This window comes from Meleagris gallopavo, chromosome 14 (assembly GCF_905368555.1).
Source record: "Meleagris gallopavo chromosome 14, MGAL_WU_HG_1.1, whole genome shotgun sequence".
In the NCBI taxonomy this organism is placed as follows: domain Eukaryota; kingdom Metazoa; phylum Chordata; class Aves; order Galliformes; family Phasianidae; genus Meleagris; species Meleagris gallopavo.
Genome location: NC_139417.1, coordinates 18,263,020 through 18,288,114, shown reverse-complemented (window position 1 = coordinate 18,288,114; position 25,095 = coordinate 18,263,020). Strand labels below are relative to the sequence as shown.

At 46.7% G+C, this 25,095-nt stretch overlaps 1 protein-coding gene across 1 annotated transcript in view; it reads right to left on the bottom strand.

The window, feature by feature from the left end:
• Positions 1–21,238, bottom strand: part of ITPR1 (inositol 1,4,5-trisphosphate receptor type 1) — a 150,268-nt gene extending 129,030 nt beyond the window's left edge. The window contains exons 1-4 of the mRNA XM_085236225.1: positions 21,087–21,238; positions 10,108–10,215; positions 8,912–9,022; positions 6,302–6,372 (exon numbers count right to left, since the gene is read on the bottom strand). Of these exons, the coding sequence (XP_085092351.1) occupies positions 6,302–6,372; positions 8,912–9,022; positions 10,108–10,199 (274 nt within the window). The 5' untranslated portion in view covers positions 10,200–10,215; positions 21,087–21,238. The remainder of the gene's footprint in view (positions 1–6,301; positions 6,373–8,911; positions 9,023–10,107; positions 10,216–21,086) is intronic.
• Between the last annotated feature and the right edge of the window lie 3,857 nt (positions 21,239–25,095).

The window sequence follows — 25,095 nt, the reverse complement described above, 5'->3', positions numbered from 1 at the left end:
AACTTACACATAAGAAAACTTCACTCTAGCCAACTGGGGAAGGGCTGGTCTCATTCCTAACACCTGTTTCTCTTCCAATACATACACAGTTCTTTCCCCACAAACCTCTCACTGCTGACTCGACCCATCTGCTTTAGTATTTGCACCTTTCTGTGTAAGACCCCTCCACCTCTACAGCACTCGGGTTCTCCCAGCCAGAAGTGCTGGCAGTAAGCCTGCAGTTTCCCTGAAGGTCCTCTGGCAGCAGCACATGGATTCTCAGTACTGATGAAGGCCACTAGCATCTCAGTCTTCACAGCTTACAGAACAGAGCAAAAGCTTTCAGAAGAAACAGAGTAAAGTATATGGAACACAACTGTTGAAATACCCTAAATTTTAAGCAAGCCACAAATTTTGATAACTTTGTTATATTAAAAGATATGTACCAATGTCACCCCACCCCCACAATTCATTAAGGCATTTCACTCCCTTGGGCTCTTGTGACTAAGTATAATATTTCATTAAATATCCTGTTCATACTGGCTTATGTACTAGGGAACACACTAATTTTAGAAAACTGATTAGCTAGTTCTTTCTAACCGAATGTTATTGTAGCTAAGGTCAGATTTTGCACTGAAACTATGGCAACAAAGCCACAGTATTCTTTTGTCTACAAGGTTGGGGCTAGGTTTATTAACAGCACTGTTCTACTTAATAGCTAAGCATTGCTTTTTGGCAATGCCTCCCTTGATCCTACCTGAAATAGGCTGAACTTTCCACAGGGGAAAAAGCTCTGACCTGTGAAAGCTGTTGAGAAAGGATGAGCATTTGAATCAGAACTATGCTTATTTCTCATTTTCAGTATGTGGTCACTGCACTGCCTGGTTCTCCCATCTACTGCTTCAGCAGCACAGAACCTATACCCACATATTTTAGACAGGCAAACGAAGCACACGGATCATAAAACCTCACAGTGGGACCTCAGAATCCAACTCTTCCCGTTCGTTCGCAGTACCTGAGCCAACAGACTGTGCCATCCATGCAGCATTCCAGTTAACCATATTAATGGCCACTTTATATTTCAAAGGGGCTTCGCTCTGCCTTCATCTAGATGCAAAACATCTAAGATGAAAGCACTTACCCCAGGAGCTGGCAGACAGCTGCTTAACCACAGCACACCAAGCACAGACCAGCACGCAAACTCAGCTCAGCCAGTGCTCAGTGTGTGCCTCAGAAGCCGAGCAGCCCCATCTCCTCTTCCTGCTCAGTGCCTACAGCTCTTTTCTTGTGCCAAATTAAAAAGACTCTCTTGTAAGCTGTACCACACAAACCTTTCCTCCACTGTGGCCTTGCTACCCCAGCAATGGGATACAGCAGATGTTTGGGAATGAGGTGTTCAGGAAAGCACTGCACCTTGCCTGCCTGCTGCCTGGGAAGGGTGGGAGGATGTTGGGTGTGCTCCTGCATGCGCTGCAGCAGCTCTCAGTTTGGATTCCTTCTCAGAAACTTTCAAGCTTCAGCAGATACAAAGCACATTACAAACACAACATTTCTGTCTTTCCAGTTTTTTGAAAGCTCTAAATGCCACTGTGACAATTGTCTTAACATCTGCTTGTATGTAGGATGCAGTGGGCTAAAAATTCACATTTTAGAGGCAGTGTTCAGGATTTCTTGATCAGATAAAGGGCATCAAATTCAAAGGCGTACCCACAGTTGGCAGTTTTCTGGTACAGTTATATAAATACTTCAACTCATACTAAAAGATTCCTCATCAAGCCCGTGAAAACGTATCGCAGATATTTAACAGTATCCTTCTGCAAGATATATTCTTCCAGCAATAAGTGACCAATACTTCAGTCTTAAAGATGCTATAGGCACAATATTAGACTCTATTCTCCTTCTTTCCCTCATCCATCATTCTAACCTTGAAGTTTCTTTTGATTTTCCACTACATCTTATCAGTGCCCTTAGCATCAGTTCTTCTTTGCATGACATTTGCCTCTTTGGGAAAACAGAGAAGTCAGATAAGCAGGTGCTCACTGCTGCTGTCCCACTTGGTGTTCAGCTTTGGTACTCAGCACGTGCATTTCAGTCTGACTCGGGCAGCACAGAACAGAGGAGTCACAACTCTGTAGCACCCTGCACAGTGCTCTTCCAGGCAGCCATGCTAAGCTTTCAAGGCCGCACTCAGGCACTTCCAAACACTCTGCCTGGAACAAAAAAGGAATTCCGCAATTGCATCTGTTAACGCACTGTTATCAGGGTGAAAAGGCCCCGTTTAGACACGAGTTCAGGCATTTTAAAGACACCTTTTAGTTAATACATCCACGCATTTCACCAGCGTTACAAGTCTCTCATTCCAAGAGAAAAAGACAGCTGAGCCTGGCCATGCAGCCATGCCCAGCACGTTTCTTGTCCCACGGTCAGCCCTGGAACCAGCTCCGCTCTGCAGAGCACCCACTCCAACTCAGGCAGTGCACACACAGGTCACCCACTTCAGATTATTCTACATCAAAGTTTAAAAAGCAATCTGAGCTGATATAATGGCTTTCAGCAGATTAAACAGAGAACAACATGCACAGGTATGTGGGGAGCAAGGATTTCAGGCTGCACACTTATCCGAAGCCAAACACACAATACCTTGGGGCTTACACTGCTGAAAATTATTCTGATGAGTACAGGGACAGAGCTGACCTACCTTACCACCTAACAAGTGCACTTTCATGCACTGCTAATGTTTTTGCTACGCTAAGAGGCAGAGGAGTCTGAGTGTTTATTTTAGCTTGATTATTTCACATTCTAAAGTGTTTGGGAAAGCTGAGTATGCGACCCTCTAACTGCCAATTCCCTCAGCCTCAGTTCTAATGCTGAGCCACAAACCAGTCTGCATCAGTTGAATAGGGGTGAATAAGGAGGTACACACATAAATCATCCAACCCCACCGCCTGTATCACCACTGCATAAATTCCATGCACACACCACTAATGGCAAAGCTAAGAACAGCCCTCAAACATTTCTGCGATGGAGGAGCACCGACTTCAACCAGTGCAGAGCACAGTGCAAATTTAAGAGAAATCCATCAGAAGAATTGGTATGTGCACATATATACATAAAACTTCTGTGTTAAAGCCTCTCTGCAGAGCCCAGGCCATGCCTGTGCTGAAGGTGAGCTTGCAGCTTGAAGCCCCTGCCCCAGCAGGGCCGTGGCAGTGCCAGACAAACAGGGCAGCTGCTTCCTGACAGCAGTGCTCACCAAGAGCATACAGTGTGGATTAGGATCAAAAGAACAAACAGAATTTGAATCTCGTCTTCTGCTTCTCCATGAGGGTATTTTAAGTCTAAGAGATATGGGTTCATTCCTTGAACATCTTGCCAAAAAAAGCGTGTTGCCCAGCAACTACTAAAACAGCGCTCTGGAAGGAGGTGGCTGTTGGAGGAGTTAACCCATCAACGTCCCGCTTCCTGCAGCACTGCAGGGCCCAGCAAACTGCGTGCCCCAAACACAGAGCTGCCACAAGCTGCTGGCAGGCTGGCAGACGGGCTGCCTCACTGCACCACCGCTGTCTCGCATCAAGCAAACACGCTGGGCTTCGCACACTGCTGCGCTCCCATCCAAAATGAACACCAACGAAGCCTCTGTGAAAGTACATCCAAGCAAACAGAGCAGATCCAGTGGCTGCAGCCCCGGCCTCTGCTTTGCCACTGCTGCCAGGTCTGACCCGTTTCATTCGCAAAGCAGCAATCTGTCTCTGTGCATTTAAGCTCAAGTCATTCCTAATGAAATACTGTGCTGCTTTTAACCTGGCTGGAGGGTCAGCTCTAGTTCATACTTTCCACATAAATCCATGCGTCTCCCAGGCATGTTCATTTACAGTCACTGCTTGGATGCACGGTCATACTCACAGGCAGCAGACTGAGCATCAATTCCAGCTGTATAAAATAAGTAAAATGTCTTTTTTTGTTCAAAGCAGTGCAGATAACTAAGGAGTCGTCATACTTACTTTTTTTGGAGACTTCCACAACTAGGATTTCTTCCAGGAATCTCATCTGCACACAGTGTATTCAGACAAACCATTTACTTCCCCATGAATTTTCATATCAACATTTTAAAAAAGAAACACTAGTGAATGGAACTCTCGAGTCCTATATTTTGCAAGGAGTTTTAGGGGTTTTTAATGGAATTAGTTGAAGCTGAAGACACGGAGATGCACTGGACTTTAAAAAAAAAAAAAAAAAAAAGGAAAACCAAACACAAACAAACACAAACAAACCAAACCACAGCATCATTTAAAGTGGTCCTGAAAGCCAGAAAAAAAAAAAAATCACTGAAATCTCACAGACTGTAATCACCACCCAACCTCAAACCACTCTGGGTGCCGTCTGCGTCTGGGGAGGGGTGGGAAAAGGAAGAGAGAAAAATGAGCTCGCACATCTCCAAGCACTCCTGTAATATTCTAAGGAAAGAAGACATAATAGCATTTAATATGTGCAACAACTACTGGTTAACCATCATTGCAACTTCAGTGTGTTGAACTAATAACTTTGAGTTTTAAGGCCTATTACTGCTTTCCAGCTTGGTACTTCAGGTTTTTCCATCTAACACGTCCTCTATTTCTTTCTGCCCTTCTTTTCCTCCCCCGTTATGCTCTTACTCTGCACCTTGAACCCTGACCCGAGCTCCATCCCTCCTCACTCAGCCTCCAGCACTCTCTCCCTTCCCGTGCTCCACCACCAGCAGACAAATCTCTCCACCTATTTTTACCACAGCTCTGCCAATGAAAGCAGCCCTGGTGTCCTCAGGACACCTCTGGTTCCCTGCAGCAGGCTGATGGGCTCCATCGCTCCCAGCTCCAGCCTCACTGCTGCTCCACATGCACTCTGGGCTTCCCTCGTGTTCTCAGCCCAACACAAAGTCAGCATTCTGCAAGGAGTGATTTACTGACACACAAACACAGTGAACTTCAAGCACAGCTCATTGCAAGGGGGATCTCGTGGCACCAGAAGCCGGGTTATAGCACAGAGCATTTTCCCAGTACTGTGCCTTTCCAAAGCTGTAATGTCAGTCACCGCCATTTGACGCACTTTGGTCCTGCACTAACAAGATCTCCAGAAGTTATTCCTCAGTTAATGCTGCCAGCATTTCACACCAATTTCAGCACACACCTAGGTCCCACCCCTCCTCCGGCCTTCCCAAAGCAAGCAAGTCTGAACCTCAAGTATGTGGGAACAAAATTCTGGGATTGCTGAATTGCAACCACCAGATGCCCACTGTTGCTTTATATCCCCAAAGTAAGTGATGCTGTTCAGACAAATACCTTAGGGAAGGCTGTGTTCTGTTTGCAAGGAAGGTATTTTTGGAAGGTGCCCTTAAAACACGTGGACTGAAGAGGCAGGGCTGTAGTTCCTGACTCTGTCACAGACAACACCCCCACACGCGTCTGAGTGCCTCTGCTTCACCATAAAAAAGGGACATTTTCCACTTGTGTTAAAGATGGTGAGATAAATTTCATCATCATCTCTTCCAAATATATTAGTGCAGAAAGCGTTTTTATCTTGAGCCACGCTTACAAAGCACACGTATAAACAACTGAAATGCCTGCTAAAATTTTATGACTTCTGTTGCCATTTACCATTAAGCATAAACTTCCCCACGAAAGCTTTAGTGAAGTGACTACAAAGGTTGGAAAAGGTTCATACCATTCTTTCTCAATGTATAATTTATAAGTAACATGAGAACTTTTACAAAGTCCAACAACATTTTATGCCAAACAAATGTTTCTTTGTACTTGCAGTTCCTAAACCATGCTAGAAATAATTGCTTTTCTCTCTCTCCACCCCTTCCCTTTCTCTTCCACCCCCCACCTTGTCCCCAATCTCTTCTACGCCCAGTCATTTCAGTCAGATCTGGATTTGTTTCTTGATTTGATTGCCTAGTTAGTGCTCCAGATAATGTAATATCACCATCCTTGTTCTGGAGAGTTTAACAATGACTTCTTAAGTTTCTCCAGGTTGCCTCTTCAATACCTGAATCATCAGTGTGCAAATTACTCTCTGGAAAGAGAACTGAAACTTACCAGGACATTCTGGTAGGACAGATGTGAAAGCCAGACCCCATTTGCAGCCACCCCTCGCAGAGCCCTCACGTCCCACAGCTCAATTTGATTCACACACATTCACACACGTACTTTTCCCACCCCCCCCCTTACGAGTTGCCCTTTGTGGAAGACTGCAACGCTAAAATATTCCATAGAAATAAAAACAGTTTGCACAAAATGAAGGACTTCTTCCACCTGGATGGTAACAAACAGCCTAGCGAACTCACCTCTGAACTTTTTGGGTGGGTTATTTAGGTCACCTGCTTCTGGCTGTACAACACACCGGTCATCCACAAGGCTGCAAAGAAATGAGAAATCAAGTAAGATTCTTTTCCTTTGCAATAGCTTGCATCTTTGCTAGCAAAACCAAATGGTTTATCCACAATAAATATCCGAGTGGCCACTTCAGCAGAAGACATTGCCCAAATGCCAAATCTCTCTAAGAAGCATGCAGCTAATTTCTACTGTTGCCCAGAGCTATGCTTCTAGATAGGTGGGACAATAAGTAAGTAATTGCTCCTGCAAACTGCATCTGCTTTCTGTCCCCTCCTTGAGGTGCAGACAGAACAGCCCATATTCTAGTTGAGTGATAAACAGCCTTAAAACAATTATTGCCTCTTGGACAGATTTGAATAATGGTGTAATTGTGTTTGCATTAAAAGACAGAACAGGACAATGTGACCGGGTGAACTGGACACTGATTACAGGGCTCTCCTCAAGTGTCAAGAAAGGCAGAAGCACCAACTGCCACAGTAAAAATTGACCCTCAGGAGATAGGAAGGCATAAATACACCCTCCTGCTTCCCAGTCATAAACACTAGCAAAGTCAGGAGGGCAAAACTAACCTCCTCCTGCTTTAGCAGAAAGGAAGTGAATCGGATAAGTGAACCCAAGAGATCCGAATAGGAAACGCCAGCACAGAGCTTCTCCTGTGAACACACGCTGGCAACAGAAATACACCCAAAAACCTGGAGGGTCAGCGCAAAGCCCACAGAGTACATTCAACATTTAAGAGGCACTTGTCATCACTGCTCTGCTCCAAGCATGCTGTGTCAACGTGGAGCTGCTCCATTATCAAACAATATTTCCAAATTGCGAGGAATGCAACTGTGACCAAATATTCTGTTGTTTCTGATTTGACGTTCAGTCATACAATTTGGCCCCTTAAAACCAATCTGTCAAAGAGGCTTTCTACACAGAAGTAGAACATAAAACTCAGAGGTCTTAGAGGTTTGAGAGGTCCATTCTCATGCAGGATCAACTTGAGAAAGAGATTGAGATCTAGAATATGAGAGTTGTTCCTTGCAGAGGCCGGTTACATGCAGGGAGCATCTGGAGACAACAGTTACGGAAAGTCAAGAAGTGCATAAGAATTAAGAGATCAGAGAGACTAAGTGGACTCGACAGTTCTATGCATCTAAGATTTGCAAATGCAAACATTCAGAGTAAGTTGCTTTTTCCCCATGGATTTTCTCCCTGTTTGGTATTATACAAACATGCACGTGCTCCAACCAGAATGACAGCACTAATATCTGAGCTCACTGAAACACCTGCTTCTAGTGAACGAATGGCCAAAAGGTACTGAAAGTCAAATGGGTTACTCTGAGAACCCCCCATACAGTTACTCTCAGTGCAGTGCATATCCCTCTCATCCTGAGATTCAATTGAAAGTAAAGAGGAGCTTCCCAAATTACTAAGAAAATAACTTCACAAGGTACAAAGCACAGAAGAGGATATTTTGTATGCTAGCAATCATAGTGATGACAGCACTGAGTTTGGGAAACAGCAAGAGTAAAGTCCTGATTAAACAAGTCACGTCATAGGAATATTAAATAGGAACACTCTTCAAAGAGAGTTATTCGGCTAAAATGACATTAGAATGTAGAGCAGTATCTGTTTCTCAACCTTCATTAGCCACATGAACAAGTCATTACACATCGTTATGACATAAGACTGTCAGAACTCCACATGGTATAAAGCACAATTACACTGAATCTTCTCTTTGGTTCTTTAATTTTCTCCAGGACAAAGACTAAATTAAATATGGGACAAAGCTAATTTGATTATGAAGGCTTATTAAGATGATAATGCATTTCATGTTTCACATAGCAATTGGGATTTCTGGCTCAAATTAGGCTCAGAAGATGTGTGGCCATTCTATAATGCTGTTACCTTAAAACAGTACTAATCGAATTAACGAGGATGCTTGTAATGCTGAGGGATCTTCAAATCTGCCATCGGAACATCTCATCGAGCCTAAAACAAATAGGTGCTTTGGGCCTGTAACGTCTAAAAGGACTACCCATGGTGAAAAATATCTGCTCAGCAATGCCATAAAAGCCACAGCCACTGCATAATGTTCATCATGCACTGTATAGGATTAAACATAACAACTTTCTACTTGTTTTGGAATTATCTACTGCCAAACTTGCTTCAATACTAGGAATAAAAAAGCCAAATGTATAGTATTGCTCAGTTCATTTTGCCAGTTTTCAGCAGATAGTATTTGGCCAGTTACGCAGCCGATCGAATACTGCACAGTGTGCATCTCATATTTGACGAGTACCTGGGAAATTTGTCAAATACATTTGCCAAATACTATTCAACCAACCCTACTTACTACATTCCCTTGCTTTTATCATACCTTCTTTCCCTTCTGGCAGCATCCCATATTTTCTTCTCTTTCCTATAATAGATCATGGTGCATCTTCAGTGTCTGCTTCCTTCTCTGCCCCCTTATTTTCCAGAATCCTAATAGCTAGAGGACTAAACCTACAAGTTAGTTTGGAGTCACTGTGATGAGATTCCAGCCCATTGTTTCCTGCTGAGAGACTTACCAGGATGCTGTCTTTGTACCCTGCTTGGGAGCTTCATTTATCAGATGCATCTGGACAGTAGGCATCAAAAAATTTGCTGTCACTGTACCCACCCTGAGGCCCTTACGGCTACTGGAAATGAGAAAGAGCATGTTGTGCGTGTGCCCACTCACCACATCATCAAGCTTTCTGGTTGCTTCTTTGCTACTCATTACCGAAGAACACAGCAATGTGCCACACTATTTCCCTCCCACTAATTTCCCACTGCTTTAAAACCAGGTGGCAGATGTGCCTGCATCTCATCCAGCCCCCTGGAAGCTCTTCCAAACTCATACACGGCTCCGCTGCCAGCTTCCAACATTCTGAGAGATTTCTCTGAAGCGGTAGTTGAGCAGAACCAAACATAACCCTGTCACTCGTGTCAAAGCTACATTTCAGTTCTGTGGTTTCTCTGCAGAGCCTTCCTATGTGAAGGACTACTTTCTGCTGAATGAGGTGGGATGCATGTCTTCCTGCTCGAGAGGCACTCTCCTACAGAGCACCTGCTCAGATGGTTTTGCAGAAGACAGCACAGAGGAGCTGTGTGAGGAAGCTCAGGGCACAGGAGCAGGCACAGCACGGCTCCCAGCACAGCTCCAGGGTGGCTGGCTGTTGCCAAAAGATTGAAAATGTTCTCCTCTGACTGAAGAAGTACAATTTTGTTTTTCTGAGAAACCTCAAACACCGTAGGACAAGACACAACTAGTCATAGCGGTAACTCGGTGGTGTATGAACGGTTTGGCTCAGGGTTTTCAATTTTGTTTTTCCGACGCCTACACACACATTGCTGTTCGTTTTTCCAATCAGTATTGGGGCCTATCTGTTCCTGACTGGGGCGGGCAGGAAGGGACAGGACAGGACACACGGATGGACATGGGACAGACAACATGAAAGTCATTTACTTTCATTCACTCCCTCTACCCACAGCTTAACCTTGGAAAGCTTCTTCCTCCCCACCAAGTACATTAACACCATACCACAGCCATCGATATGTCCTTCATCCTCCCAAGAAATCTAACTTGCAATATTTATTTCAGGCCATTTTTAAACTTAGGGCAAGATCTGTACAGAACACAACTTGGCTTTGCCCAGCATTGCCTGGAAGTCGGGCCCATGACAGCTGATTGAGCTCTGTTAGTTCTTACACGTGTTTTGTACAAGAGAACAGCTGTTCTTACCCCAAAGTGCTAATAAATCCATTGGTTGAGCCCTCTGCATAGAGAGAACAAATATCTCCAATATGAAGGAAGCTCGACATCTTGTCGGTCATCTCTGGCTTAGAGCCCCTAGAAGAATAAAGTGAAACATTACTACTTATTAGGTAGAATGATTTCTCCATACAAATCACTGAAGGTTACAACAATAGGACTCTTTGTGTTTATTTGTCTGGAAAACGGGACACGCTCCCATGTTGGAATTTCAGGTATCAAGGCATGTCAGGTAACACAGCACGCCAAAATGCCTGCTTAGAAAAATAAGCTAGGGGAAAACAGCAGGCTGCTGGGACCCCATGAAGCATGGGTTGTTTCTCTAGAAGCCATATCCTACCCCACAGATGTTCACAGATACCTCACACCAGGCGTGCCAGCATGTCTCATCCCATGCAAGAGGGAAAAAAGGAGGAAGAGTGCTTCGGTTTAAGTTCCATTACTTGTACCATCTGTATTACAGCCCGTATCTCCGCCTAAAACACTTCCGCCACAATGAGAGGTAGGTATGAGTGTATTTAAAGGTCCTCCGGCGTGCTGAAATAGCACTCACAGGAATAGTAATGTAAAACAGTGCCATGATTCACAGAACCATAGAAATCGTTGGAGTTGGAAAGGAACAGCTTCTGTCACCCACAGGAATGCTGGGGTGAGCCATGCACCCAGAGCTGCTGCTGCAAATAGGGCATTACAGCAAGACCCACTCAATATGCCCCACAATGGATTTCACATCTGAAAATGTAAAGCTTCAGATTTTTCAGGGACAAATACTTTAAATGACATATGAAGGAGCCAAATCCCCGTGAAATGAAGAACGTTCAATCCTGTTTAAAAACAAACATAAGGCAGAGGGGCCACGACTCAGCCTCGACAGCTTCTGCAGCATTAAGAACACCATTATTTTCTTCAAAGCCCTAAATCCTGGGCTGAATGCAGGACTTACCTGCCATTTAAACAAATACAGAACAGCAAATTTCCATCTGCCGCAGCAACAGGGAGAGACAAACAACAGGAGCCCTGATAAAAAGAAGCCCGACCAGAGAGTTTTCAAAGATGTCCTTTCAAAAGCCATTTACTGGTTTCTTGGAGACGTTCCTAAGCTGTGGCGTTTGATCACCAACCTCAAAACACTGAGTTAAGCTCTCTGCCCATGAGCCTCCTACCAGCAGGCAGCACTGAATCACCCTGAGCTGCTCACTCCCGCAGGTCGGTGATGCTCCAAAGGGCAAAGCCCAGGACAGGACTGCAAGGAAAAATAGCTGCAAACACGTCCACCCTCCCTCACATCAAGCACGACACACCAAAATCAACTCCAAGCGATCTACCATCAGGAGATACGCAGCAGGAAATTATGCTGATACAGAGCTCAGCCCTGACATGCGTGTGGGGTAGATATCCTTTTTCATTGAGTATTAACTTGTTTACCAAAGGTGTAAGGCTCAAGTTTATTAAGCAAGGCTGGAGATCAACGAGGACAGATTCGAGGGATTTAAAAGTTAATGCTGATAATACACAGCAGATACCACAGTGCTGGCAAAAACCAAAGGCTGCACTTCTCTTCTGCAAAGCTGCAAACAGCCATCCCTCCTCACTGCCTGGCCCCAAAGCGTTGGGGTGGGGGGAAATAAACGTAGTTGTTAAGCCAAAACATGTGTTGGACATTCTCATGGCTGTAAGTCATTGTGCCTCTTGTACAGTTGAAACCAAAACGAAAAAAATAAAAAACAACCAAGAAAAACCCAAACGAGAACAGGCCAAGATCACATGCAGAGTTGCGGAGTGAGAAATCTCAGCTCCTCTGAAATCAAACCTGCATGCACAGAAGCAGCGTTTGGCTTCAGGTTGCCTGCTTAGTGCCAAGTCCTTCAGCCACTGCATATGCTACAGAGCCCAGATCACAGAATCACAGAATGGCCTGGGTTGAAAAGGACCTCAGAGATCATCCAGTTCCAACCCCCCGCTGTGTGCAGGTCACCAACCAGCAGCCCAGGCTGCCCAGAGCCACATCCAGCCTGGCCTTGAATGCCTGCAGGGATGGGGCATCCACAGCCTCCTTGGGCAACCTGTTCCAGTGCCTCACCACCCTCTACGTGGAAAAAAAAAAAAACAACAACTTCCCTTCCCTCTTCATAAGTGGACAGAAACCATCACTATCTATTTTAAAATACATGCCAGAAAACATCAGAAATAACAGAGAGACTGAATAAGCATCACCAGAATCTCAGCTTTCCCAATTTCCTGACTTGGAAGTTAACTACAAGAACTTCTTACAAAACAAGCTTTCAGATCCTCAGAATGAAAGCTCTGCCTTAAGCTAACAGACCCCAAGCGAGGAGTAGCCAGGCATAGAGAAAGCGTGGTAATTCTGGGGGCACAATGCCCGCTCTGCTCGTACACTTGCACTGATTTCTGATACTTCGGAGCCTTGGGGCTGTGGAGTGTTGCAGCATCACTACACACACTGCATTTCTAGCTCTTAACTCCTCCGTTTTACCACGGCAGGTAAGAATCCCTTTCAGCAGGAATTACTTCCCAGGACTGCATTATTTTCCTTTGGAAGAGGCAGATGTTCACCAAAGCAGTTTCCAAGAAAACATGCAGGTCACAATTATTCTTTTCTGGTGGAAATCAATTTTTCCTCTGGGAAAAAACAAACAAACAAAAAAACCCCCCAAACCAACAAACCCTGATATCCCTATTCACTGAACAGAGGCAGGCCTAAGGATGTGCAGTCAGATTTTGGCATCGCAGTAACTATTTCCCACTCGGCATTTCCCCCCAGGTTCCAGCAGGTGGGGCGAGGGGCTGAGTGACCCACATCGTGGTCACACATGAAGGGAATCATTTCCAAAGCAGCTCTGTTTAGTTGTCAGCTGCTTTCCTAGCCTCCTCCCAAGGACTAGTGACGCCTAACAAAATTAGTCCGCTGGTTAATCAATTATTTGCGTTAAACTAACAGAAATTGATACTTCTCACCTTTGAGTCTTAGGACAATTAGGATATCCGAGACCAAAAAAACCATTCTATGCTTTTTGAAAGCAACGTTCCCAGGTGACCAGCTTGAAAACCCTGTCAAAGCAACTGGTTGTCAGCGTGACCCCGAAATCTCACCTGTATGGAGGTCTGTGGGTTCCCTACATCGGGGAGCAACGAGGGAAAAGCTGTTAGCCTGGGCACACAGCCATGCACACAGCACGGCCGGGGCACACAGACCTTCCCACACGTGGGATCCGCAGCACCGGGCACAGGCTGGCAGCAGTGACCCCAGAGGAAAAGGGATGGGGATTCCCGCATGCACAGCCTGTGGTGGTGTTCAAAGTAAAATCACTGCTCAAAAAGCAATTGTGCTCTGTAGATAAACATAAGCCTCACTCCGAAATTTGTTTATTTTAGATACGCCAGTGCCAAAAGCCATTGATTATTACTAGAGGGGAGGACCCCAAGGGCACTATCGGTGCTGCGTAGAACCAATTCCTGTCAGCTCTGTCATGTCGTCATCAACGCTGAAGTAAAACTCCTTAACAAATGGGAGGTCAGGAGATGACAGCAGCGCAGCAATGCAGGCATACGGGCACGGAAAAGGTGAGCTGGGGTTCTGCAGACACGTGTTGGAGGTCTGTAACGCAGATGGCTGCATGGTGGGCAGCAGCAACATGCGTTGTTAAAGAAGACAAAGGCTCTTCTGCTTTGGGGGAAAAGGAGGAATATCGACAAACTTTGCAATGCTTAAGATGAGAAATGGAATATGAACTAGAGGTAGGCTATTGCCTTGGGAAGTTGGCTGTATTTACCCATGAGCACAGAAAAACACCTCAAAGATGAACACTTCCTACTATTTCTCTTTTTAAGCCCTGACAGCTAAAATTCGTCCAATTATGTAGGCAATGACTTCAACCCGCCTATCATCTACGTAAAAACCAGTGTGTCTTCAGATACACTTCATGCACAATTTATCTGCACAGGAAAACAAAACTAAGTCCCTATTTAAGAAGATAAACACAAATAACAAATACAGAACCCCACAGAATCTGCAAGGTGCACCTCTCAAAGTCATTCTGCCCTCCTATAGCTTTGATGCATAGGATCGGATATGAGAGTGCATTAGCTAAATCCAGGAAGCAAAGGGAACACCTCCAGAGCTTTAGCATGAGCATTGCCCTGCTGCTCCGTGCTGCTTTGATGCCTGGTCTGTGATGGGACAGCAACTGTAGGAAACACAGGGCCCATTTCTGGTCACATCCATACAGATTCCATCTTGCGCTCCCTTAAAATGGGCTGCACTGCACACAGTGAATGCCAACAAGTAGGAACAGCACAGGCAGGCCATGTGCTCAGCCCAATGACCTTGGTTCAGCTACAGCAAGTTTGATACTGTCACTGAATCTCAGCTGGGAGATTTCAACTCGTGTTCCCATGCAAACACACTTCATAATGGCAGTTAAAGTAGAATTAGCAGTGAAAACACTTAGAAATCAAACTGACTGTTACATATCAAATACCTTAATGAGACATCTGCTTTTTGAAGATCTCGGAATAGGAAATGCAACTGCTTTGTAAACATATCATACTAATTTCTCCCATCACTCATCCCAATCTCCACACTCAGAAGCAAGCAGGCTTCAGAGCAATGCTGGAGGTTTGTTTTCCTTGAGCAAGAGTTGAGGTCCTGTTTGGAGTTCCTCCTTACGGATGGGAACAAAACTCCTGCAGGATGCTATTCCTTGCCTTCAGCAACTGAGCACTGAAAGGCTTCTCAAAGAATTTCAAGCTATTTTGCAGATACCACGTCTCATGCATCTGCTTTGTGTGGGATTTTAATACTCTAACCCATGACTGCAAATCCTATTTGTAAAATAAACAAGACCCAATAAGTCTCATCACTGACAGCAGATTTCCAGCAACTGCGACACAAATGACTTTATCTTTTGAAGATGGCTCTAATAATGTTTATTTTGAACAAGAAAGCTCCTCGCTGTGCCTTGTGGTCCCATGATGTGCTCAGTTCTCTATTATCATACTTTCACTGTGGTTTATTGCTCAATTAAATAGAGACTTGTGATCTTATACGTACTTTTCAGAAACTGGGGCAGCACTTTATCAAAGTCTTCTTCCCTATTTAGACTGTTTAGGTAAGAATCAGATCTCAAACTGTGCTGCACTGCTTCAGGTTAATGCTGCAGACAGGAAGCTCCGCAGCCAAAGTTCAGGTTTGGTTTTTAACAGAAAAGAAATCCGTTTTTTTAAGAGCAGAGACAACAAAAGCTAGGAAGCAAACAAAGGACTGCTTAATGGCAAAAGCCATCACCATGCATACGAGGACTCCCCTCACTTAACGGGCACCACCAGCATCACAAAGACTTGGTCAGATGGGAACCCAGCAGACCACGCACACCTAAGGGATAGAATCAAGCAGAACTGTGCCCCTGATATTTCTGAGTCAGGCCATGCAGATTACTTCCAATCGCTCCTGGCCTCCCAGGGTTTAAGTGAAAGTTGGGTGCTGGAGCACTTCTGCAAATTGAAGCTTCACGAGAAGATGATCCGATCCACAAGTCGGACCTATAGCCTCAATCCAACGTTGCTCCTAACATACACTTTTCTAATGACTTCCACATGCTTGAGATGAGATCCTCCCAGCATTTGGTATCTATTTTTACAGGTGCGAGTCCTGTCATAAAAACTGAAACAAAAAAGCTTCTGTCCCCCATTTTTATTTCAATTGAAAAAAGAATGAAGGAAGGTTTCCTCCCCGAGGGCTGTGAGAAAGGCTCGTAAGAATTCCATTAAAGCAGCTAAAGCAAGGAGGAAGCGTCCTTTTTAAAGATCACCCAGTGAATAATCACTCTTCTGGGGCTGCAAAATGCAGCACTGCCACTTTCAAAGCCTGGCTTAACAGACCATAGCACACACAGCCCAGTGGGGAAGGGAAAGCAGCAGGGCTGGGCCACGGAGCAAAGGCTGCAGGCTCCAACAGCAGGGACAGGTGTTGTCATTTTACAGATTACACATTTTAAAAGATATCAGCACGGTCTGTTTATCTACCACACGATCTTGTTTTCCATTTAACTGCAGCCTCTCATGTCCAGAAGCCTGCTGTCCACGGACAAGTTTTCTTTTGATGAACTGTTAGATTAAGAAGGAGAAATGCACTTTCTCAGAGAAAGTATTTTTTAGTCTTAATGCTTAAAACACAGCAGATTTTTCTATAGCTTGCAGGAGGAGGATGAGGAGAAGGATGCAGCAGCACACAGGACTTATAGCACAGGGCACACACCAGGCTGAGCCCAGAGCCAATAAAGCGCTCCTTGCACTCACTGCACACCTCTTAAATTCATCCAGCATGACAATGGCCAAGTTAATTGCGTTCTAGCCATACTTTTCACTGCTGAGCAGATAAATCAATTTATTTACAGTTGCCATTACAATTAGAAAGTTACTCAGAAGGTAATACTTAACAGATGCAATGAAGCATGATTTAATGAAAAGGAAGAAACATAAAGGAACACATTTTGTCAACCTTAGCCTCAAGAACATCCTCCACACAACAAATATGCATGACACTGATTATTTTTACTCGTCCAGAGCAGCCAGGTGGGCAAACAGCCACCTGGCCATGACAGAAAACCCACCCGAACACCCCTAACAAGGCAGCGGGCAGCAGAACGCTGTGACAGGCATCTCCCACCACGGCCATCAGGCTGATGTCAGAAACGCAGCTGACAGATCCCACTGACAGGCAGGAGCCAAAAAAGAGCACCTATCAGAGATGCGCTGTCAGGGAACAAATCATTTCTAAAGTTTCAAATCAAATGTGACCTGACAGCAACTTTTTAATTCCATTAGAAGTGGGCAGCATTTGCTGAATTTGACGTTTACTGAAGCCCATATTTACTGGCTCTAGACTTGGTGGGAGAAAGCAGCCTAGATGCCAGCTTCCTGGTGAAGCCCTACGAGCACACAGTGTTTTCCAGAATATTTTATTAGGAGAGACTTGGAACATGCCAAAAGAAATAGAGCAACCAATGTCAGGGATAAGGAGAGCGAGCATGGTTTACAGCATCCACTGAAGCCTGGCCAGGAAAACACACAGAATATTGCACTCTGCATAGCCATACACCTACCAGACCTCACTCTCAATGGGCTGCTTCCTACAGCCCACACTTCTTTCTTCAAGAGATGCAAGCTTCTGGCAAATACAGTGCTCTCTCCATCTAGGGGAGCATTTTTCTTCTGCCTGTGCATCTCCCCAGACTGTCTCATACAACTCTTTCACCTATCCTGAGTGCTGTATTTCCCACCTCCTCCTTTACCTTGGCGGAGGTTCTCTGCCCTCCATGGTATCGCTGGAGTCTCCTTCCAGGATTGGGCTCTGCAGGATGGCTCCTGGTAGCTTCAGGTCCCCACTGGCAGCAGTGCCAACGCTTCTCTTCCCCTAGCAGGGCTCTCCAGCTGAAGACTTGAGTCGTGCCCGGCTCGCAGCTGCAGCAGCCCTATGGGGTGAGCTGGCTCCTTCCCTCCTGGACACCTCAGCAGGCAGCCAGGTCTGCAGAGAGAGCCCAAGTGCCTGGGACAAGGCGCCGGGGAGGAGGAGCCCCTGCCAGCACATGACCAGCACGTGGGCAACCACTGGTGGCCAGGGGACCTACTTTGCACCCTCCTGACCCAAAAAACCCAGCCACTGTGGCTGCAGTGCAGGGGAGGCTCAAGCTCTCGGGCTGGGTGAACACATTGGCCTCCCAGCAATCATCTAGAACTCAAGCACGAGTCATTCTTCCGAAGCAAAGTTCTGAAATACTGTACCAACTTATCTCATAAAGAGCATCAGCAACTGAATCTGCTTAACCCTTGCAGATGGAGGAGTGGCCAACGCTGATTATTCCCATCAGAAGATACATCAGTTTTCATTTAACCCTTTAGATCAAGCACCATCAGCAAGCAGCATCTGCCCCTATGTCTGCCTGGGCTGCAAACAGGGCACAGACCACAATTCTACAATTAACATTTCTTTCTTCAGAACTTCCTGAATTTTTCAAGAGGAGAAAAGAGTTTGCCAAGATGCAAACCAAATATTTGTTGAACTTTCATACTAAACTGCTGCTAAGCATTTCCCAGAAATTATTAAAAAAAAAAAAAGCCACAGCCCTCTGGCAGCATATGTTTTTGGCCTACTGTGATCAAATTTCTTGCATGTACATGGACAGAGATCACTGCCTTCTGCCTTCACGCACCCTGCACAGGGCAGGAATGAGGAGAGCAATGAATCCTTTAAGTACGCATCATTGTATTGGGATTCAGCATCCAGGCCTTTTTCCCTGTAACTCAGTATCAGGTTACTCCAACAGCAGAAACACTGTAACATCCTAATCCAAAAATTGGCTTCTCAGAGCCTTTTACCAGCCTTTGTAGATCAGTTCAGCAGTGATGGGAGAAGCAGAAACTCTGAGCTCTCTGCTCCACCCCTGCAGGGAGCGTTCTGGCACACGGGGACGGAGTTACACTGCTGCAAGCTGTGTGCCAGCAAAGGAACGCCTGCTTCCACACACTTCTCACACATTTTTCTCCTTACAGGGTTAACTTGCCCAGGTCTACAGTGACTTTTTTTTCCTCACTATACAGCACTGTTAGGAAGGAAAAATAAGTTGGTTCTCATGCAAGTTTTGATAGGCTTCACCAAAACCACAGCTAGGTTCAGAACACACAGCTCAATTCTGCAGCTTCATTCCAGTTGGAGCTACAGTTTCCCAAACAGGAGATGCGTGATGGAACCACTCTGAGTCACCACAGACACGGATAGGATCTGCCAGTGAGCTTTGGAGTTCTCTGCCTTACATCACCTGTAAATCAGCACCTGTGTGCACTCAGGCTCAATACAGGGGCCGTACAGAACTGCTCAGAGTTCTTTCCACTCATCTTCTGCACTATTACACAATAAAAAGCTACTGAAGCAATAGGAATAAGTGAAAGTATTACGTCAAGAAGCAGAAACTCATTTGGAACATTCCATAAGGAAGATATTTATGTACCCAGATTAATATCACAGCCACACTATGACGGAACTGCTGCATTTACATAACTTTCTCCCAGCACACCACTTCCCAGCTCTAAGCCCCTTCGATCTCCCTAAGCTGCTTTGTGAGCTGCTTCCCTTCCACCCTCCATAGGGTCCTGCATCCCTCCTGCCCCAAGGCACAGCCCTACAACCACAGCTGCCTTCACAGCTACAGCCTAACAGTACTGCAGTTCCCCTTACAAGTGGCTCTGCCACTTGTTGCACTGCACACCATGCACTGAGGACCTTGCACAGCATCACTGGGGAGCAGCACGGTCAGCTCACTGACTGCTCCATCCAAAGGGCAGAACAAGATGACAAGACAGGGCTCTGCATGTCTGGGTCCCATTTTACACAGCACTGAAACGCAAATTTGGCTTCAACAGCATCCCTCTCCACAGTGCAGTGCCATAAGACCTCACTGACTTCCTCTCCTCCATTTACAATCAGGGACTCATGCTGGGTGCCCTTCCTCACACCTGTAGCTCCAACAGCCACTACCAAAGGCTCCAGCCACTTGTGCACCCTCATGCTCTCCACGCTCCAGTGCTGCTGCTCATGGCCAGCAAATCTTAGAAGACGATTTCCCACAGTTAAGCTCCACCCCACAACTGCAAAGGCAAACGAGGGTTACTCTGCTGGTTTAGTTCCTAATTTATGAACCTCTCTAAGAGAAAACTCAGTTCCCTATTTCAAGGCTTAATGAACATTGCAAAACAAGCAGGTGGGAGCAGGGGAAACACAGCTGGGCAAAGTCTTCAGTCTCAGGGCAGAACAAGGTGTTTTAACAAGAAAAAAATATTATTGACAAAAAAAAAAAAAGGCTAAGAAACATTGAAAGTAATTAGCTAGATAAACAGTTCTACCCCACAGCACTCCTGTAACAACTTGTTTGGAAAAACAACGGAATTGTTTGTGTTGTTTATACTCACAATGACTCCTTTTTGTTGACGCACACCAATCACCGCCCATTCACACCGTTACAAGTTGCTGGGTTTGACATCTGGTTATCAAAGAAGCACAGAAGGGTTGGGTTGGAAGGGCTCTCAAAGCCCCCGCAGCCCCAATCCCCGCTGCGTTCTGGCTGCCCAGGGCCCCTCCAGGGATGGTGCAGCACCGCTGGGACCTCACTGCAAGAATTGTCCCCGTATAACCAATGTAAATCTCCCCGTCACAGTTTAAAATCTCTCCCCGTGTCCTATCGCTAACAGACCACGCACAAAGTCGCTCTCCTGTTTATCGGCTCCCTTCAGGCAGCAGAAGGCCGCAGCGAGGGCTCCCGGAGCCTTCTGTTCCCCAGGCTGCCCTCCCCAGCTCTCAGCTTCCCTCTCAGCGGAGGTTCTCCTCCATCACCACGGTCTCCTCCGGCCCCGCTCCACCCGCCCCACGTCCCCCTGGATCCGGAGTCCCGGCACGCTCCAAAGCACCCCGTTACAGCCGCTACTTCCCGCAGCAGTCAGCCGGCGACCCATTACCAGTCAGAACCGCGGGGCATCGAGGGCCCGCAGCGCCGTGCGAGGAAACGGGCTCACATCGCAGCACGGGGAGCAGCGCGGTGCCCGAGCACCGAGGAACTTCGGCCGGGAAGGAGCGGGCTCAGCAGCTCACAGCCTGCACACGGCCGGGCAGCGCGGCTCGGGGCCTTCGGGCCGGGACGGCGCCGCGGGGCCGGGCGCCCCGGGGCAGCGGCAGAGCGAGAAGCCCGAACAGCACCCCGAGGAGCCCAAGCGCCCGCCCGGGCACGGCGCTGTTAACAGCCGAAGCGCACGGCGGCCACGCACGCTGCCCCGCGCGCTGCCCACACCGCCGCGTTCTCCCACCCGCAGCGCTATCGCCGCACCGAGCGGGCTAGCGCCCGACCCGCCGCCCTCCACCGCCCGCAGCCTCCCCCCATCCCTACCTGGCTGCGGTGCGCGGGGCGGGCTAGCGGTGCAGCCCCATGCTGGCCGGTGGCGCTGCCCGCTCCGTTAGGATGAAGGCTGCGCCGAGCTGCCACCGCCTCAGCCACGCATCCACATGGTTACTGCGCCCCGAGCGCGCCGCCGCGCCTTATATAGCCGCGCGGGGCCTTCTGGGTAGCGGAGTCCCGGCCGCTCCGCGCGCCGCGCGCTGGAGGCGGGCAGCGCCCTGACGGGACTACGGCTCCCAGCGTGCACCGCGCCGCGCCCACAGCCGGGCCGGGAGCGCGGGCCCGCCGCGGAGTTCCCTCAGGGAGCGCTCTGCCAGGCTGGGGTCCGTGTCGGCGCCACGGGCCGACGCCGCTACTGAGAGCAGCGAGCAGCAGTGCGGAATAAACGATGCTCGCTTTTGTTTATTGTAAATACAACTATTTGTCCTTAAAATATTCCCCTGGAGATGCGGTTCGTGGTCGCACCGCAGTTTTCTGCCTGCCGTGGGGTACAGGCGGGCACGACCAGAGCTCAGCTTTGGTGTACGGGGTGGGAAATGTCCCCGCACCCACCTGCGGCCTTGGCTCACCTCAGGCGGTGCGTGGCGCCCGGCCTCAATCACCTTGGGCAGTGTGATGCCCGCTGCCAGGCCTGCTGCCGTGGAGCTGCAGGAGCAGGCCTGGCTCAGGGCTGCCAACACACTGCCCACCGTGCTGCTCCTGCACCGAAATACTGTGAAGTCGTAACGGTGCTGCTAAGCACGGATGTGCAAGGCTGAGGTCCGCCGCTTAGAAACTGAAGTGGAGGTCGGTGGTGGAGCTGTGCTGTTCCCATCCCTGACTGCGGTACTACAAAGCCGTTACTCATCAGAAATTTGGCAGAGTAATGGTGCCTAATATCGTTAGGTAATCCTAATGAATTCCCATGTAATCAAATCTAATCTCTGGCAGAGCTCAGCAGCCAAGGCAGGCAAGGGCTGGAACGCCGGGTGCGTGTAGACACAGTGCTTTGGGCAGCAGTGGAAGGACAGTCGTTGCAGTCAATATGAAGAGCTGTGCCTGTTGCTATCAGTGTGCAGAACTCTGTTCTTGGTGCACAGAAGAGCAGCAGCAGTATGTGAGGAGTTGCACATAAAATAAGCTGTGTCTGGGGGATTCCCACAGAGCCTGCCAGTGTGAAGCTGAGGTGCACAGGAGACAGCAGGGGTGACCTGGGGATGTTCTGCTCCATCCCAGTCTGCAAATCACCAGTTTAGTGTCTAAAGTGTTGCAGGCACACCTCTGCTTCTCCTGCAGCAGTCATGCTGTCAATCTCTTGCTCCTTCTGCAGCCTCTCTGGAATATCAGAGGCTACGTTTTCTCTCACAGAACACCTTTGCTGGGTCAGTTCTTCAGTCACTGTGGAGAATGTGCCAGTTAAGGCCTTCAGCCACAAATACTACCAAGTATCTCATGCAAAGATCCTGCTAGATTTGAAGGGGTATTGGGATGATAATCACAGACATTTCCAACACAAGAAAAGTTTCCATTTCTCTTTGGGATGCTGTTGCAAGCACAGTGAGTTTATAAGAGTCCTGTAATCTTATTGCTTTAAGAACAGATTAAATGGTAGGGCAGCCTGGAAATGACAGAATTCATACTCAAAAGTACTGTGGAGTATGGAGAGATGAGGAATGGGGTCCTATCAGATCACCAGCAAACAAGAAGCTGGGCTTAGGTTGTGTGTAAATACAAAAAAGAGTCCAAGGAGCCAAAACTGTTCAAGAATTCAGGGAGGAAATACAAAAAAAGACTAAGTAGTAGATATCACCTTAATTTTAAGAGTGCCGTAATACAGATGGTCGGCGCAACCATCTGTGTGATTTCTGTCACAAGAAAACCCTTGCAAGAAGTGTTTTGTTATTTGTGTGTGTGATTTTTAATTTTTTTCTTTTAATGCTTTACAATTAATTTTTGGCTTGCTTGGACTATTTCAGTCAGAAAGCACTCCAAGCTCTGAGTTGGTTTGCGTACTTCTTCCTCTGCTGTTGTTTCAGCTGCACAAGCAGCAGCCAGGGAAGAAGAAGAGGAACAGAAGATATTTCAGGCAGCCACCAGGACTGCGGGGATCAAACAGGCTAATTTGCACGTGACCTGTCTCCATGATGAGATAGATGATCACAAAAGCTTCCAGTAAGAGTTGTCTATGCTAGCACTGCAGCAGTAGGAGATGAAAAACATTAGCAACACAGAGGAATGCTAGGCAACACCTCAGCTTTTCAGCTAAGTGCTGAAAAGTCCTATTTCTGTAATATTTTAAATAACAGTGAAACCAGTGTCTTAATTCTGGAGCACAGTGTAATCAGTGAGAGCAGAGAGAATAATTAAACCCTGTGCAGAAGAGATTAGCTGCCTGTGAAGTAATGACTTCGGAGCATAAAGATGATGGGTAAATGACACCAATAAAAGTTCTCAGAAGTCCTCCGGATTAAAAGCTGGAAGTTGGATGCTGTTCAGAATCAAACTGTCATTGCCATTGCTTCGTTTAGTCTCCTGAGAGAACACAAGAATATAAATCTTGCTGATGGGTGTACAGAAACAAGGCAGAAAAGAATTCTAGGAAAGCAGGCGATGAGAACAAGTAGGCATGATACATCAGAAAACTGCCCTAGCTGATGGAATTGAGCTGGTTTTGACACAGCCAGAATCCCACGGCTTTAATAAGGGCAAGTTATCTTAGCAGACTGCTTTGAGTTCCAGAAGACAGTAGAATTTGGATACCTAGATTTTGCTGCCATTTCAGTAAATTGCTTTGGAAATTTGAAAGGAGAAAATAAGTTATAATTACTTTGCACTTTCATAGATCTGTTACTGCGTGCAGCTAGGATCACTGCTTCTGCATAAAAGGAATGTTTATGGTTTCTGACCCTGAAGCAGCAAGGGTGACTTGATTTTATAATTAAATTTGTACGCTTTTATTTTCCTGCACTCTGCTGATTTTCTAAGTACGTCACAGGGCAAAAGGGACTAATGATAGATAATTGGAATGCATGTCTGTGAAGACTCCCAGCACTGTCATTTTAGCACACAATAAAATTTCATAGAGCCGATAGAGCTAAGTAGTGCTCCTTTGTACAAATACAAAAGAAAACAAACTAAAAACCTTCTATCTAGCCATGCTTTTTGCTGCATGGTCCCCACTTGTATGGGGAAAATGATATTAAATATATGCAATTAACATCCCACATAATGAGTAAAGATTTCCCTCAGCATTGCAGAGGACCCAGTGGATACATTCTGCTGACGGTCCTGAACAGAAATTTCCACACAAAGTAAAGATTTTCACATTGGAGCACCAAAGTCTTCAAGAGCTGCATTGATCTACAGGAAAAACTAAAGAAAACAAGTTGCTGTTCTCTCATGCAAAAGGTGCAGAAGGTTCAGAAGTGAGACAGGTCCATCTCCATCCGACTGGTGCAGGATCTGCCTCAGGCTCCATGCCTTCCCTGAGCAGTGCATACACGGGGATACCAAAGCAGGACTGTGGATTTATGGCACACAGGAAGGCAACTGTGTGCACCTGCTGCTCCCCCAGCTCCTTAACAGAGGGACAGTGAGTGGGAATTGCTGCTGCTCTGATTGCAAAGCCCCAGCCAGCCAAGCTGGCACAGAGTGGGATAGCAATTTTTATCTTGCTACTAGCAGCAAATTGCTGCCTCTCCCAAGGGCAAAGTAGGAGGCTGTTATGCATCCATAAAGTATTTTTCCATCCTGACCCACTCAGCTTGCACATTAGCACATTGCCGTTCACCTGGCTGGTGACAAACTGTTGCTCAGCCACCAGCACCTGCAAAAAGAACCCAAGGACTGCAATAACAGCGTTTGATATTCACTTGGAAAGAAAAGTTGGTCCCTCCTTTTCCCCCTCCAGTTCACAGTGGTGCTCTTGCCACAAAGACTTCTTGTACCACACTTGGTAAAATCCATTTTTAAGAGTGAAACATCTGAGTCCCAGGACAAGGACACAAACACATGTGCCCAG